Source organism: Leopardus geoffroyi, chromosome C1, assembly GCF_018350155.1.
Source record: "Leopardus geoffroyi isolate Oge1 chromosome C1, O.geoffroyi_Oge1_pat1.0, whole genome shotgun sequence".
Taxonomy (NCBI): Eukaryota; Metazoa; Chordata; class Mammalia; order Carnivora; family Felidae; genus Leopardus; species Leopardus geoffroyi.
In genome coordinates, this window is record NC_059328.1 from 189,309,190 (window position 1) to 189,326,441 (window position 17,252).

Consider the following 17,252-nt stretch of genomic DNA (forward strand, 5'->3'; position numbering starts at 1 on the left):
CTCGTTATTCATCTGTTAAAATTGATGGCAATGTTGTATGTATAGTAATTTACAGAATTCATATTGTTAAATAACTTTAATTTTATTTATTTTTATTATTTTTTAAAAATTTACATCCAAGTTAGCATATAGTGCAATAATGATTTCAGTAGTAGAATCTAGTGATTCATCCCTATATGTAACAAACACCCACTGCTCATCCCAACAAGTGTCCTCCTTAATGTCCCTTGCCCATTTAGCCCATCCCTCCACCCACAACCCATCCAGCAGCCTTTAGTTTGTATTTAAGAATCTCTTATGTTTTGTCCCCCTCCTTGTTATTATATTATTTTTGTTTCCCTTCCCTTATGTTCATCTGTTTTGTATCTTAAATTGTTCATATGAGTGAAGTCATATGGTATTTGTTTCTCTGACTAATCTCACTTAGCATAAACACACTAGTTCCATCCATGTTGTTGCGTATGGTAAGATTTCATTCTTTTTGATTGCCGAGTAATACTCCATTATGTATATATACCACATCATCTTTATCCATTAATCTGTTGATGGACACCTGGGCTCTTTCCATACTTCGGTGCTGCCAGTGACACAGCTATAAACATTGGGATGCATGTGCTCTTTTGAAACAGCACACCTGTATCCTTTGGATAAATACCTACTCGTACAATTTCTGGGTTATAGGGTAGTTCTATTTTTAATTTTTTGAGGAACCTCCATATTTTCCAGAGTGGTTGCACCAGTTTGTATTCCCACCAGCAATGCAAAAGGGTTCTTCTTTCTCCGCATCCTCACCAGCATCCATTGTTGCCCAAGTTGTTAATTTTAGCCATTCTTACTGGTGTGAGGTGGTATCTCATTGTGGTTTTGATTTGTATTTCCCTGATGATGCGTGATGTTGAGCATTTTTTTCATGTCTCTTGTTAGCCATCTGGATGTCTTTTTTTTTTTTAATTTTTTTTAATGTTTATTTATTTTTGAGACAAAGAGAGACAGAGCATGAACGGGGGAGGGTCAGAGAGAGAGGGAGACACAAAATCTGAAGCAGGCTCCAGGCTCTGAGCTGTCGGCACAGAGCCCGATGTGGGGCTCGAACTCACAGACTGTGAGATCATGACCTGAGCCGAAGTCAGCTGACTGAGCCACCCAGGCGCCCGTATCTGGATGTCTTCTTTAGAAAAGTGTCTATTCATGTCTTTTGCCCATTTCTTCACTGGATTGCTTTTTTGTGTGTGTTGAGTTTGGTAGGTTCATTGTTGATTTTGGGTACTAACTTTTTATTTGATATGTCATTTGCAAATATCTTCTCCCATTCCTTCGGTTGCCTTTTAGTTTTGCTGATTGTTTCCTTTGCCATGCAGAAGCTTTTTATCTTGCTGAGATCCCAGTACTTCATTTTTGCTTTTGTTTCCCTTGCCTCTGGAGAACGTGTTGAGTAAGAAGTTGCTGCAGGAGAGGTCAAAGAGGTTTTTGCTTGCCTTCTCCTTGAGGATTTTGATGGTTTCCTGTCTTATATTTAGGTCTTTCATCCATTTTGAGTTTATTTTTGTGTATGGTGTAAGAAGGTGGTCCAGGTTCATTCTTCTTCATGTCGCTGTCCAGTTTTCCCATCACCATTTGTTGAAGAGACTGTCTTTATTCCATTGGATATTCTTTGCTCAAAGCTTAGTTGGCCATACGTTTGTGGGTCCATTTCTAAGTATTTTCTTCTGTTCCATTGACCTATGTGTCTGTTGTACCATACTGTCTTGATGATTACAGCTTTGTAATACATCTTGATGTCCAGAATTGTGATGCCTCCAGCTTTGGGTTTTTTTTTTTTTTTTTTCAGGATTGCTTTGACTATTCGGGGTCTTTTCTGGTTCCATACAAATTTTAGGATTATTTGTTCTAGCTCTATGAAGAATGCTGGTATTATTTTAATAGGGATTGCATTGAATATGTAGATTGCTTTGGGTAGTATTGACATTTTAACAATATTTGTTCTTCCTGTCCAGGAACATGGAATATTTTTCCATTTTTTTTGTGTCTTCTTCAATTTCTTTCATAAGCTTTGTATAGTTTTCGGTATGTAAGTTTTTCACCTCTTTGGTTAGGTTTATTCCTAGGTATTTTATGGTTTTTTGTTGAAATTGTAAGTGGGATCGATTCCATGGTTTCCCTTTCTGCTGTTTCATTATTGGTGCACTGATTTCTGTGCATTGATTTTATATCCTGCCACTTTGCTGAATTCATGGATCAGTTTTAGCAGGTTTTTGATGGAATCTTTTGGGTTTTCCATATAGAGTGTCATGTCATCTGTGAAGAGTGAAAGTTTGACTTCCTCCTTGCCGATTTGGATGCCTTTTATTTCTTCGTGTTGTCTGATTGTTCATGCTAGAATTTCCAATACTATGTTGAATAACAGTGGCGAGAGTGGACCTCCCTGTCTTGTTCCTGACCTTAGGGGGAAAGCTCTCAGTTTTTCCCCATTAAGGATATTAGTGGTGGGTCTTTTGTATGTGGCTTTTAGGATCTTGAGTTATAATCCTTCTATCCCTACTTCCTTGAGGGTTTTTATCAAGAAAGGATGCTGTATTTTGTCAAATGCTCTCTCTGCATCTATTGAGAGAATCATGTGGTTCTGTCCTTTCTTTTATTAGTATCATTTATCTCTGATTTGTTTGCAGATACTGAACCAGCCCTGCATCCCATATAAATGCCACTTGATCATGGTGAATAATTATTTTAATGCATTATTGGATCCAGTTGGCTACTATCTTGTTGAGAATTTTTGCATCCATGTTTATCAGGGAAATTTATCTATAGTTCTGCTTTTTAGTGGGGTCTTTGTCTGGTTTTGAAATCAAGGTAATGCTGGCCTCATAGAATGAGTTTGGAAGTTCCTTCCATTTCTATTTTTTGGAACAGCTTCAAAAGAATAGAAGTTAACACTTCTTTAAATGTTTGGTAGAATTCCCTTGGAAAGCCATCTGGCTCTGGACCTTGTTTTTGGGGAGGTTTTTGATTACTAATTCTTTACTGGTTATCAGTCTGTTCAAATTCTCTATTTCTTCCTGTTTTCAGTTTTGGTAGTTTGTATTTTTCTAGGTATTTTCTGTTTCTTCCAGATTGCCCAATTTGTTGGAATATAATTGCTTATAATATTCTCTTATTATTGTTTGTATTTCTGCAGTATTGGTTGTGATCTCTCCTCTTTCATTTTTTATTTTATTTGGGTCATTTCCTTTTTCTTTTTGATCAGACTGGCTAGGGGTTAATCAATTTTGTTAATTCTTTCAAAGAACCAGCTCCTGGTTTCATTGATCTCTTCTGTTTTTTTGATTTCAATAGAATTAATTTCTGCTCTAATCTTTATTATAATTTCCCATCTTCTGCTGGTTTGGAGTTTTATTTGCTGTTCTTTTTCCAGCTCTTTAAGGTGTAAGGTTAGGTTGTATATGTGAGACCTTTCTTCCTTCTTTAGGAAGGCCTGTATCGTTATATACTTCCCTCTTCTGACCGCGTTTGCTGCATTCCAGAGGCTTTGGGCTGTAGTGTTATCATTTTCATTGGCTTCCATGTACTTTTTTATTTCCTCTTTAATGTCTTGGCCATTCATTCTTCGGTAGGATGTTCTTTAATCTCCAAGTTTTCATTTTCTTTCCAAATTTTTTCTTCCGATTGATTTCAGGTTTCATAGCGTTGTGTCTGAAAATATGCATAGTATGATTTCGATCTTTTTGAACTTGCCTGAGGGAGAAACAACTTAATTTTAAATTTTGTTCTGATTACACAGAATCAAGGAGGCCAAAAATATTCAGTGATGTTTATGTACGTGTGTGTAAATAATTTTCAGGTCCAAACTGTTTAAGCCCTTGGAAATTTCAAGAGTCTGACATGGCTGACCTGTCTGGTAACATCCTTCTTCACTATACTGCAAAGGTGAGAGTGAATGCATGGACTGTATCTACTTGTAACTGTGCTATGAACTAAAATTCCTTTTTTATTCCTTTTGTCATTTCAGTGGTTAATTGAGAAGGATAGTCTTGAATTAAATTTAAAAATTACTCATTTTCAAAGGAAGAGGAGGTGCAACTCTCAACTAGGATTCGAATGTTTTGATTATGCCATCCCAGTAGTATGAGTGAGGAATCATATAGTATGAGTAGGAATCGTTGTGGTGGGAAGTTTTACTAATGAATTGACTTCAGTAAATGAAACTGTTTAAACTTGGATTATCCCACTTTTTTGGAAGGAGAGATTAAACAGAATTATGGTTAACATTTTTTTGTTTATTTTTTAAATGTAATTCTAGCAAGAAAACAAACCAAAAAAATGAAATGTTTACTTCAGAAGGAGAAAAAAGAAACTACCTATATGCATAGCATGCATAGTCCTTTTTCCTTCAAAGACCTACCTAGTGAAAGTAATTGAGGTCCGTAAAGTCTGAGGGAACGAACTGGGAGAAGAAAAGGGAAAGTGGCATAAACAGTATCAGTTGCCTTAATTGTACTAAATGTTAACACTGACACAGAAAATGCTTTTATTTGTGAGATTATGCACTATAGAATTTTTTTTCTAGTTTAGCCAGCTAGTACATGGTCATAACTTATTACTTTAATACTTATTTGTGATCTCTGACCTAATAAAATTCACCTATCATTTGTATTCCCCTTGACTTTTTATTTTGAATAATTTCAAGCTAGAGAGGAATTGAAAGAATGGTAAAGTGAAATCATGTATACTCTATACTCTCCACCTGAATTCACCAATTACCAATTTTGCCACACCCATTGACACCTGTTGCCTGTCTTTTGTGAAGGCACATTGACATAGGTATCAATGTAGCTATGTATTTATGTAATTATTAACCTACCTGGGAAAATTATCAATAATTTATGTACTGTATAATTCATTCAAATTTTCCCAGCTTTCTCAAAAATATTTTGTTTAGCCTTTTAAAAAACTTAAATCTGGATCAAGGTTCATGCCTTGCATTGGTTATAAAGTCTCTTAGGACCCTTATTTTTTATTTATTTATTTTTTTTAATTTTTTTTTTCAACGTTTATTTATTTTTGGGACAGAGAGAGACAGAGCATGAACGGGGGAGGGGCAGAGAGAGAGGGAGACACAGAATCGGAAACAGGCTCCAGGCTCTGAGCCATCAGCCCAGAGCCTGACGCGGGGCTCCAACTCATGGACCGCGAGATCGTGACCTGGCTGAAGTCGGATGCTTAACCGACTGCGCCACCCAGGCGCCCCAGGACCCTTATTTTTTTTAGTGTTTGCCTTTTGTAACACTAACGTTTTTCCAGTATGTTTGTTTACTGAACTAGACTTTATTTTCTTGGCAGGGGCTAGATCATATACTTATTTTCTTTTTACTGTTATTATTAAATATATAGGAAATAATTGAATTTAATCTCACTGATATATTTAATAGCATGTCCTAGATACATGTTAGTTAACTGAGTCTTTGTGGCATTATGTTTGTCATATTTATTCTCTTTCCAAATTTAAACTTGATAACATTAGGTTGAATTTTTACTGTTGGAATTTCCTTCCAGTAGTTGGAAGATCCAACAGTAAAAATTCTCTAATAAGAAAATAGGTATTATTGTTTTTCCTCAAGAAAGTATGACAAATAATAAAACAGTTTTTTGGAGGAATATTTCTTGAAACAGTGATATATCATGATAAAAAGTGTTCTGTGGTTAACGGAGTTTGGGGAAATGCTGTATTCTGTATATCCATTTTGGAGATTGATCATATACTTGAAAAATCTTATTAGAAAAAACTTAGTTTACTTTTGTTTTATCCTACTCTTTGACCAGTTATTTGATCATAGAACACGTTCTGTTTTTTCATCTCACTTATTTAACAAATGCTAGTTTGAGAAAAGCTGCTCTTGAAGATTTTCTGAGAGTCAACAGCTTTTCATTTTTGTAATCGCTTGTAAGAGGTGTTGAACCATCCATTGTTTATAATTTTTTGAGTGTCTTCTCCATGCCAAGAATTGTGCTGAACTTTTAAGATCTAAAGATGAATTCAGTGTCTGGCTTTAAGAAACTTATAACCAGGGGCGCCTGGTTATGAGCTGTGGTTTTCTGAGGCTCAGTAAAGATAAGCAACTTGCTTAGCCTCATAATTTTAGTGAATGGTAGTGCTGGAGTTAGAATTCAGTCTGTTCAGTGCATATCCTTAACCACTATACAGTATTTCTGTGTTGGAATTGTGTATAAAATATAGTGAGAATATAAAGGCATGAGTGGTTAGTTCTTTCAGATCATAGCAAAGATGGTTTGATTTGTGTTTTAAAAGGCAGGGCTGAGGAGGGATGTGCCACATGTAACAAGCAGCACCTACAAAGGCATAGACTTTAAAACTGGGATCTACGTATATTTGGGTTTAGGGCACTAAGCAAGTAGGAAGAGAAGATGGCAGGAAATGAAATTAGAGGGCACATAGAGGCCAGATTATAGCAAGCCTCCTATGGCAGGCTAAGTAGTAGGCAGTGGATAGCATTTTAAGCAGAAGAACAAAATATGATAAGGTTTACATTTTAGAAAAAGGTCTCAAGCTGCATTGTGAAAGTTGGATTGGAGGGATAGGAGACGGGAAGCAGTCATGCCATTAGAAGTTGTATTGTATGAGGACAGGTCATAGATACACGCTACCCAAACTGAGGTAGTAATGGGAGAAAGACATTTCTGTCTTTGAGACTAATATAGTTTACATTGAGTTAAGTGTAAACTCAGTTTCCGTTTGTTTTATTAAAGCATTTTTTCTCAGTTGCCTTAAGAAGAAAGCAATGATGCATCATTTATGCTAAAATTTGTAGTTTTTTTTTTTTTTTTTTTGAATGGTAATTGGATTCAAGGATGCTTTGTTATCTGCAAATTCACAGATTGGATGCGAAGTTATATGCTTTATAATCCTTCATGGAAGTTAACAAATACATTTGATAATTTCTAGAATTGCAGACTAGACTCTTAATATGAATATATCCAGAATTGTCAATAACATGAAGGAAAAGTGTCTTATGCCTGTGATTAGAATTTTATATCATATGTTTTTCTGTTTTGTGATTTTTTTTTTAAGGTTTATTTATTTATTTTGAAAGAGATAGGGTAGGGGCAGAGAGAGAGAGAGAGGGAGGGGGGGAGGGGAGGGAGGGAGGGAGGGAGAGAGAATCCCAAGCAGGCTCTGCACCATCAGCATGGAGCCTGATGCAGGGCTTGAGCCCACAAACCGTGAGATCATGACCTGAGCTGAAGTCAGACGCTTAACCAGTTGAGCCACCCAGGTGCCCTGTTTTGTGATTTCTGTATCTCACATTTTAATCACATAATTATGTGTACCAGTGAAATTATGCCTAGGGAAATACTCATGGGAATAGAACACTGAATTTGTTAAAGACTCAAAATCTTGGGCCACCTAGGTGGCTCAGTCGGTTAAGCATCCAACTCTTTTTTTTTTTTTTTTAAATTTTTAAAAAATATTTATTTATTTTTGAGACAATGCGAGAGACAGAGTGCAAGCAGTGGAGGGCAGACAGAGGGAGACACAGAATCCGAAGCGGGCTCCAGGCTGTCAGCCCAGAGCCCGATGTGGGGCTTGAACTCACTAACTGTGAGATCATGACCTGAGCCGAAGTCAGACACTTAACCGACTGAGCCACTCAGGCACCCCTAAGCATCCAACTCTTGATTTCAGCTCAGATCATGATCTCATGATTCATGGGATCGAGTCCCACTTGCCTCTCTCTCTGCCTCTATCCTGCTTGCTCATTCTCTCTCAAAATAAATAAATAGCCAAAAGCTGTTTGCATAAGTTGGTTTAAAACTAATTTTTTTAACTTTATAGGATTTTTTATTTTTTAAAGATTTTTTTTAATGTTTATTTTTGAGAGAAGGAAGAGAGTACGAGTGTGGGAGGGCCAAAGAGAAGGAGACACGGAATTGGAAGGGGGCTCCAGCATAGAGCCCGATGCAGGGCTCGAACTCTTGAAGCTCAAGGTCATGACCTGAGCCCAAGTCAGATGCTTAACTGACTAAGCCACCCAGGCGCCCTCCCAAAATTTTTTTGAAGTTTAGTTGACACACAATGTTACATTAGTTTCAGGTGTACAACACAGTGATTTGACAAGTCTGTATATTGTGCTGTGCTCACCACAAGTGTAGTTCTTGTCTGTCACCATAAGCACTATTACAATACCACTGACTGTATTTCCTGTGCTGTACCTTTCATCCCTGTGGCTTACTCATTCCATAACTGGAAGCCTGGATCTCCCACTCCCCTTCACTCATTTTGCCCATCCCTCCCCACCCTCACTCCCTTCCCTTCCCCTCTGGCCACCATCAATTTGTTCTTAAAAGAGAAAAAATTGTAAACTCCAGTGATGGGTGAGTAACTTGTTGCTATAGCTCTTCTATCAGGTGACAAGTAGAAGTGACCTGCTTTTGATGAGTGAGTTCTTTAGAATCTAGTCCCTTACAGGAGTGCTGATGCATAGGGGCACATGTACCCCAATGTTTATAGCAGCACTTTCAACAATAGACAAATTATGGAAAGAGCCTAAATGTCCATCAATTGAGGAATGGATAAAGAAGATGTGGTTTATATATACAATAGAATACTACTTGGCAATGAGAAAGAATGAAATCTGGCCATTTGCAGCAACGTGGATGGAAATGGAGGGTGTTATGTTAAGTGAAATAAATCAGTCGGATTTCACTCATATGTGGATCTTGAGAAACTTAACAAAAGACCATGGGGGAGGGGAATGGTGAAAAAAAAGTAACGGGGAGGGAGGCAAACTATGAGAGACTCTTAAATACTGAGAACAAGCTGAGGGTTAATGGGGAGTGGGCAGAGGGGAAAGTGGGTGACGGGCATTGAGGAGGGCACTTGTTGGGATGAGCACTAGGTGTTGTATGGAGACCAATTTGACAATAATTTATATTTAAAAGAAAAAATAGAATCTAGTCCCTGATTCTTTTAAGAGGCAATGAGAATAGCAGTACTAAACTTAATATTGTAAGCATTTTGTCATTTTAAATTATGGCGAAATATTTCATATATAAAGTTATGTTTTTGTCCTCATTGTGCTTAGCTGTTGGCCATTTTTTCCTTTTATTCTTAGGCTTGCAAAAATTCAATCTGTCTTGATTTATCTACTAATTGTTTGCATGGAAGATTAACAGGAAACAAAGTAGTGAACTGGGACATTAAGGTAAGTTAATGATGAGCAACGTCTTACGTAAGTTTACAGATCCTTTTAAAGAATTTGTCTTTTTAGCACCACCAGGTTGATCTGAATAATAAGTCTCAGTGAAAATGTTTTCAAGCAAGATATACAGTTTGAGGTATAAACAATTAAGTAGTTGAAGGACTAATTTGCTTGAAACTTAGTTACCTCCTTAGACTGTTTAACAGTTTCCTTGAGAAAAATAATACTACCTTAAAATCATTGCTCCACTTTTAAGGTATTTCATTCCTAAAACTATGTGACAGATTTCATCCCTTACCATCTCAGAGACTTCATTGATTATCCCTTTTCTCCTGTATCACATGCTTCTGTCAACAGTCTCCCGTCTATTAGCTTTTAACATACTTCGATCTTTCCTCCCTAAGGCTAAAGATAAGTGACTTTTCCTCTTCCCCACATCCCCCTCTGGAGCTGTCATATCTTGTCTGACTTCTGGATGTGCCTCATATATATGTGACAGTTGGACATAATGTCTTTGGTTCTATATAGAGGCCTCTGCTTATTTTCCAAGACTGAGTTAACTGCTCTTGTCATGAATACTTACAATAGTTTATCATTTCACTTAGTGTGATGAATAATAATTTGCTTGGTAATTTAGAGCTTGATTCTCCAGTAGTCCTTAAGAACTTTGAAAAGAGGTACCACTGCTTTTTTCATCAGTGCCTGGTACAGGGATATGCAATAACATTTTGACTGAGTGACTAAATTAATAAAGGTTATTTAGATTACTGTGAAAGTCAAGTCAGAGATATCCTATTTCTAAAAGATATTTCTTGGGGCACCTGGGTGGCCTGGTCGGTTAAGCGTCCGACTTCGGCTCAGGTCATGATCTCACGGTCCGTGAGTTCGAGCCCCGCGTCGGGCTCTGTGCTGACAGCTCAGAGCCTGGAGCCCATTTCAGATTCTGTGTCTCCCTCTCTCTCTGCCCCTCCCCTGTTCATACTCGGTCTCTCTCTGTCTCAAAAATAAAATAAAACGTTAAAAAAAAAATTTTTTTAAAGATATTTCTTAAATAGAAATTATAGCTTAAGTAAAATCAAAAGAAATATAAAAGATATTTTAAGGGGACTTGCTGGTAAATCAGCAAAAAATCTGTTTTATCTTGTCCTCAGTTAACACCAATCAAATATGCTTATTGTTTCAATGGAACAGACATTATTAGGATAGTTCTGCCTGTATAAAAATGAATCCATTAATTAATGTTAGTCTCATGTTATGTGGTATAAAGCATTTTTCTCTTTGTGAGATAAGACCACTTAATCATATCTGTTAAAATAGTAAGATATGTAGCATTTGCCCTTTCATAAATTAGCTTTTGCTGTCACTTATAAGATTGGTTTTACAAGGCTAGTTCTCATGTATTACTTATATATAGAAAGCTGATTATTTGTGCCATACATTATACTTAAAAATCAAAGTAATTTTTGGTGCCTTGAGGTACAGCTATGGGGAAATCATATGGGATCAGAGTTAACAAGAAAAGGATCATTGTATTTTTATACTGCAGCACAATCAAACACAAAAAAAGTTACGTGACAACTGAAAAAAAAAATACTTGCCATCCAGAAACTTAATTTGCATACTATACACAGCTTTTAAAAATCAGCATGAAAGGGGTGATTGAGTGTTTGACTTCAGCTCAAGTCATGATTTCGCAGTTTGTGAGTTCAAGCCCTGCATCGGGATCACCGTTGTCAGCATAGGGCTTGCTTCAGATCCTCTGTCCCCCTCTCTCTCTGCCCCTCCCCTGCTTGCGTGTGCTCTCTCTCTCCCTCTCTCTCAGAGATAAAATACTTTTTTAAATGTTAAAAAAAATATCAGCATGAAGACAAAAAGTATGAAGAGGGTTGTGTAAAGAATGAAACTTTCTAGATGGCAGATCAGAATATTTTAGCACTTAATAATGGCTAACCTTGGGTGGGTAGTACCAGTTCATTTTCATTTATTAGCTTACTTAATCCTGGTAACAACTTTACAAAGTGGGAATTATTATCCTCATTTTACAGATGAAGGAACTCAGGCCAGAGAGATTACTAACTTGTCAAAGAATATGGAGTGTATTTTGTTAAGCTGTTCAAAATAGTCATTTTGACATTCAGAGGCACCCACTTCAACTTCTTTGTTAACTAAAAGTAGAGGAGTCAGTCATATTTCTACCACCAAATGATTTTTTTCTTAATTTATTTTGTTTATTATACTTAATTGCCTTATGACAGTTGTTTCCTCATATCATTAGTGTTACATTATAAAGTCTACTTATGGGGTCAAGTTTGGATTGCTTGTGTTTGGAATCCCTAAACTTTGGAAAACAAAGGTGTGGTAAAAATGGTCTGTCATAGTGTTTCTTGACACTATGGTGATCCCCCTAGCTACATTTTTTTTTTTTTTAAGTAAGCTTCATGCCCAGCATGGAGCCCAACATGGGTCTTGAACTCACAACCCTGAATCAAGACTTGAGCTGATGGGGCGCCTGGGTGGCGCAGTTGGTTAAGCGTCCGACTTCAGCCAGGTCACGATCTCGCGGTCCGTGAGTTCGAGCCCTGCGTCGGGCTCTGGGCTGATGGCTCAGAGCCTGGAGCCTGTTTCCGATTCTGTGTCTCCCTCTCTCTCTGCCCCTCCCCTGTTCATGCTCTGTCTCTCTCTGTCCCAAAAATAAATAAATGTTGAAAAAAAAAAAATTAAAAAAAAAAAAAAAAAAAAGACTTGAGCTGAGATCAAGAGCGGGACGCTTAACCTACTGAGCCATCCAGGTGTCCCCCACCCTGTGCACCTTCCCACCCTGTGGCTACTCTTCAAAGCATCTCCCTGAATTAAGGTTCTTTTAGCTTAAGGCTATCTTGTACATTGCCTGAAAGTTCAGCACATTTTTAATGTCACACATGCTGTGCGGGTGTTAAATGACAAAATTGCTCTTGTTTTATAAGATTAAAAGATTGTAATTTTCTTTTTCAGGACATCATAAACTGTATAGGTGGATTAAATGTACTGTTTCCTCTGTTGGAACAAATCAGCCACTTTGGTGAAGGACAGATTTCTGAAGGAATGAATGAAAGTACAGTTTCTGAATTGGTAACACCTGTAGAAGGAGATTGGGTGGTATTGACCTCCACAAAGGCTTCAGGTATTAAGATGAAGTTAACACACAATAGTCATTGAGAAATTTGAGAATTAATTGAAAAATAGGTTAAAATGTCTTGCCACCCTTAGGAAGAAATTTAACCATTTGTAGCTGAAGCAGCCCATCCCTAATTTTACTAATGTAATTCAAAAAGTTCATTAATACTTTAGTCAAAAAAATTAAGATGTTGGTTTTACTCTTGATTGTCCTCAGTTTCTCCTGTTAATGGAAATATAACAGCATTGCTAAACTTATGGTAGAAAAAAATGTTTCCATGTGCATGCAAGTATACAATATGTAGTTGCTGCTTTCTCTGATATTTGCATTCTGCAAGTGACCTTTGGAGGCAAATTGCTCAACCAAATTCTTGTTTGTTACTATATGCATTATGATATAGAAAATGTGTTATAAAAATAATTTAGAGTAATATGATCATTAATGACATGTTCACAATTCCTCAGAGTCAAGATTAGAGAGAAATCTAATTGCAACATTTATCTTGATTGTGAAACACTTTATTCAAAGACATCCCATCAACCAGGACAATCTTATTCACTCCCATGGAGTTGCCACTCTTGGTGCCTTACTTCAGAAGGTGAGCACAAATTTAACAAATTTGCAGATGTGGCTAATGATTGTAATTAGCAGTTTGTCTTTAGGGTTTTTTTTTTCCTACTAGATAAATATTATTTTAAATTACACTACTATGGCTTCATTTACATTAGTGGATGTAATTTTATTTCACAAGCAGGTATTTTATCCTACTCTTAATCACATTTTTACAAGAATTAGTAATCTTACATAATAGTGTATAATTTTTATATATAGGGCTTTGTTAACATTGGTATTTGGGATCTTTGTTAAATGTGATTTTAGGAATATGACATTAGGAAAATATGTTCTAGCAGACATTGGAAAAATTAAAGTTTAAGTTGTTTATATTTTGTAACAGAGATTTTCATACTTAGTAGATATTCTGAATTAATCATTTGTAATTTAAATGTAGCTTAATGATAATTAAGCTGAAATTTACAGAGCCCTCATCTGTTTGGATTTCAGGTGCCAAGTGCCTTGATGGATGTTAATGTATTGATGGCAATTCAGTTACTAATTGAACAGGTATCATTAGAGAAAAATATGCAGCTCCTGCAACAAATGTATCAGTATTTACTCTTTGACTTTCGTATTTGGAACCGTGGAGATTTTCCCTTCCGAATTGGTGAGAGAGCAGGCTGTTGGATCAAATTTTACAATTGTTTTAGAAATTTATAACTATTTGTGGGATTTTATTTTAGGCATATCATTTAAGAGTGAACTTTGTATTTTAGGTCATATACAGTATCTTTCCACCATCATCAAAGACAGCAGGAGAGTTTTCCGAAAGAAGTATGGTGTGCAGTTTCTCCTAGATACACTTAGGATTTATTATGGGTATGATGTCCTTGTTCCTTCTCAGTTCGATACCGTTTTCTGCCTGCCACTGGGTTGGAATTTCTAGATTATTTATTTTCCAGAAATTCTAATATCCTTTAACTTCAGAGAGACAGGAAAATGTGGAGGTTAAAATGATGAACAATGTATCACATATATTGGGTTTGAATCTTATGTTTCATCAACTGGCTGTAGGTAACTTACTCAAATTTCTGTGGTTAAGTTGTGTCTGTGACAAGGAGAGAATAAACCTGTGACACCCTATGGTTGTTTTGAGGATTAAACTAAAGAATTAAGAATGTGTAAAGCACTTACAACTGTGTCTTCTCCTTAGTATTGTTTAAATGTATATAAACTATTTAGGGGCCCCTGAGTGGCTCAGTCGGTTGAGCGTCTGACTTGATTTTGGCTCAGGTCATGATCCCAGGGTCATAGGATCGCTCCCCGCATGGATTCTCTCTCTCTCCCTCTCCCCTGCTCATGTGTGCTCTGTCTCTAAAATATAAATAAGTAACTAAGTAAATAAATAAAAGAAGCTGTTTTAACTATTTTTATCTTTGTCATTGCAACTCCTAGCTTTAAAAGGTTTTCCTTAAAAAGAAAAAACAGATACCATGAAACATGGACACATCTTTTTTTATACTATGAATTCTTGTGTATAAAAAAGCACTAAACTATAAAAAATTTAAATTTCAATTCTCGCATTTTACTTTCTTTTCCAGGAGTGATTGTAAATACAGTGAGCTGTCTGTAGATGACATTCGAACAATAAGGACTTCTTTGTATGGACTAATTAAATATTTTCTGTGCAAAGGTGGAACTCATGAAGAGATACAAAGTATTATGGGTTACATAGCTGCTATCAATGAAGAAGAACAGGTATCATGCTCCAGATAACTTTTTCCCCCACACTTAAGTTGCTACATCATCTTCTTTTAAAATTACATATATATTAAACATACGTTAGGGGCACCTGGGTGGCTCAGTCGGTTAAGCGTCTGACTTCAGCTCAGGTCATGATCTCACACTCTGTGAGTTTGAGCCCCGTGTCAGGCTCTGTGCTGACAGCTCAGAGCCTGGAGCCTGCTTTGGATTCTGTGTCTCCTTCTCTCTGCCCCTCCCCTGCTCATGCTCTGTCTCTCTCTGTTCAAAAATAAATAAAAACATTAAAAAATATATTTTTAAACATACTTTAAGAGTAAAATGTTTATTAGATATAATACAATATTATGCAGTTGAAGAAGTAAATTTTATCTCCTAAGTTTAATAAAGTAGTTGGTAATGTAATAAAATATTTTAAGTAGCTAGAAAGTAGTATCTGGAAGTAGTTGCTTTGGCACTTCTGAAGACTATTTTTATAGGCCACATAATATACGTTTACCTGTTATCAAAGATACTGGACAGATTTCTAACATGAATTTAACATAGGTTTATAAAAATCTTGCATAAAGAGTAAATTATATTTCTATTTTTAGGTACTTTTATATATACATTATTCATTTCATTTATACCTCAGAACTACTCTGTAAGACAGTGGTTCTCAGTGTATGGTTCCTGACCATAATTACCTGGGAACTTGTTAGAAATGCAAAACTGCTGGGGCGCCTGGGTGGCGCAGTCGGTTAAGCGTCCGACTTCAGCCAGGTCACGATCTCGCGGTCCGTGAGTTCGAGCCCCGCATCAGGCTCTGGGCTGATGGCTCAGAGCCTGGAGCCTGTTTCCGATTCTGTGTCTCCCTCTCTCTCTGCCCCTCCCCCGTTCATGCTCTGTCTCTCTCTGTCCCAAAAATAAATAAACGTTGAAAAAAAAAAATTAAAAAAAAAAAAAAAAAAAGAAATGCAAAACTGCTGAACCAAGTCTTCCAGGTGATTGTGGCACATGGTAAAATTTGCAAACCACTGATATAAAATATACAGACATGGGAGCGCCTGGGTGGCTCAGTTGGTTAAGCATCCAACTTCGGCTCAGGTCATGATCTCATAGCCTGTGCGTTCAAGCTCTGTGTCAGGCTCTGTGTTGACAGCTTGGAGGCCTGGAGCCTGTTTTGGATTCTGTGTCTCCGTCTCTCTCTCTCTCTCTCTCTCTCTCTCTCTCTCTCTCTCTCTCCCTCTCGCCCTCTCTCTCTCCCTCCCCCTCCCCTTCTCCTGCTTGTGCTCTGTCTCGTTCTCAAAAATAAATTTAAAAAACATAAAAAAAATTTTTTTAAATATACAGACTAGGAAGTAACCTTCCCATTTGCACATTTGGAAGTATATATTCAGAAAGATTAGGTGACTTAAAAAGTCATACAGCTGACAAACCTAGGAATAGAACCCAAGTATATTTACTGCTATTTCTGTGCTCTTTCTCAACACCAAACTTGAGCAGCCTTAATTTATATTGACTCAAATATTTTGTGCTTTTCGATGAAGTATTCTTTGTGTACTCAGTGCTTACAGGACTTCATCATTAATATTATATAGATGAGTTAACTTATGCTGTTTCTCTGTAAGGTTAGACTACTTCAGAAGCTTGTTTTTATTTAGAGTAATGATAGCTACCTTATTTCATAATAGCTGTATTGCCACCTGCTGTGATTCATTGCCAATCGTGTTTTCTTGGTCAATTTAGTCAAAGAGTTATTTACTGAAAGCTTACTTACACAGAATCATAGTAAGATATTAGCCTAATGGAGGCAAGGGTAGGTAAGAGAGCTTTATAAATAATCTTGAAACAAACAAAAAAAGAATATAATAATATTTGTAAGAGAGATACAAAGTCCTATGAGGTTTGCATAAGAGAATATTACATGTTGAGGAGACCAGGAAAGGCTTTATGGAAGACGTAGCTTTTCATGTGGTTATAGCACTATAGGTATGTTCAGCAGGTGAATATGTGGGTTGAGAGGATTACACAAAAGGAAACAAGCCAAAAGCATAATGGAGGCAGGAGGCAGGGCTATTTCATAAGACATCAGATAGTCCAGTTAAGCTACAACATTAGGGTATATATGATTTAGATAAACAACTGTGGTTTATGACTGTATTTGTGCTTCCATGTATGAATGTGGTTGTTTGTTTTGTGTTGTTTAATTTTAAAAGCTCTTTGGAATTTTGGATATGCTCTTCAGTCTCCTGCGTACCAGCCCAACTAGAGGTCAGCTTTTCTTACTGCTGTTTGAACCAGGAAATGCTGACATACTTTATGCCTTGCTCTTAAATCAGAAGTACTCTGACAGACTAAGAGAAATCATTTTTAAGGTATAAACATTTCTTAAACATCTTTATATTTGGGAATATTTGTGAGTATATGAATTGTAAATAGAATGTAAAGAATTGTACAATATGAATTGTAAATAGAATGTAAATTCTTTTTTCATACCTACTTCTATCTAATTTTAAACTGTTCAGTTTGTTTTGATACATATTTTTTGTGTTTTTATTGTTTGAATATTTAAAAACTGTATGGATATC

The 17,252-nt window shown here is 36.5% G+C and overlaps 1 protein-coding gene across 17 annotated transcripts in view; it reads left to right on the top strand.

Annotated features, from left to right (window-relative positions):
- The window catches only part of NBEAL1 (neurobeachin like 1), a 178,289-nt gene that overhangs the window by 68,599 nt on the left and 92,438 nt on the right, over positions 1–17,252 (top strand). For all 17 annotated transcript variants that reach the window (XM_045480816.1, XM_045480823.1, XM_045480827.1 and 14 more), the window contains 8 exons: positions 3,836–3,921; positions 9,126–9,215; positions 12,204–12,372; positions 12,831–12,964; positions 13,429–13,588; positions 13,698–13,800; positions 14,523–14,679; positions 16,881–17,039. In XM_045480816.1, coding sequence (XP_045336772.1) covers positions 3,836–3,921; positions 9,126–9,215; positions 12,204–12,372; positions 12,831–12,964; positions 13,429–13,588; positions 13,698–13,800; positions 14,523–14,679; positions 16,881–17,039 — 1,058 coding nt within the window. The remainder of the gene's footprint in view (positions 1–3,835; positions 3,922–9,125; positions 9,216–12,203; positions 12,373–12,830; positions 12,965–13,428; positions 13,589–13,697; positions 13,801–14,522; positions 14,680–16,880; positions 17,040–17,252) is intronic.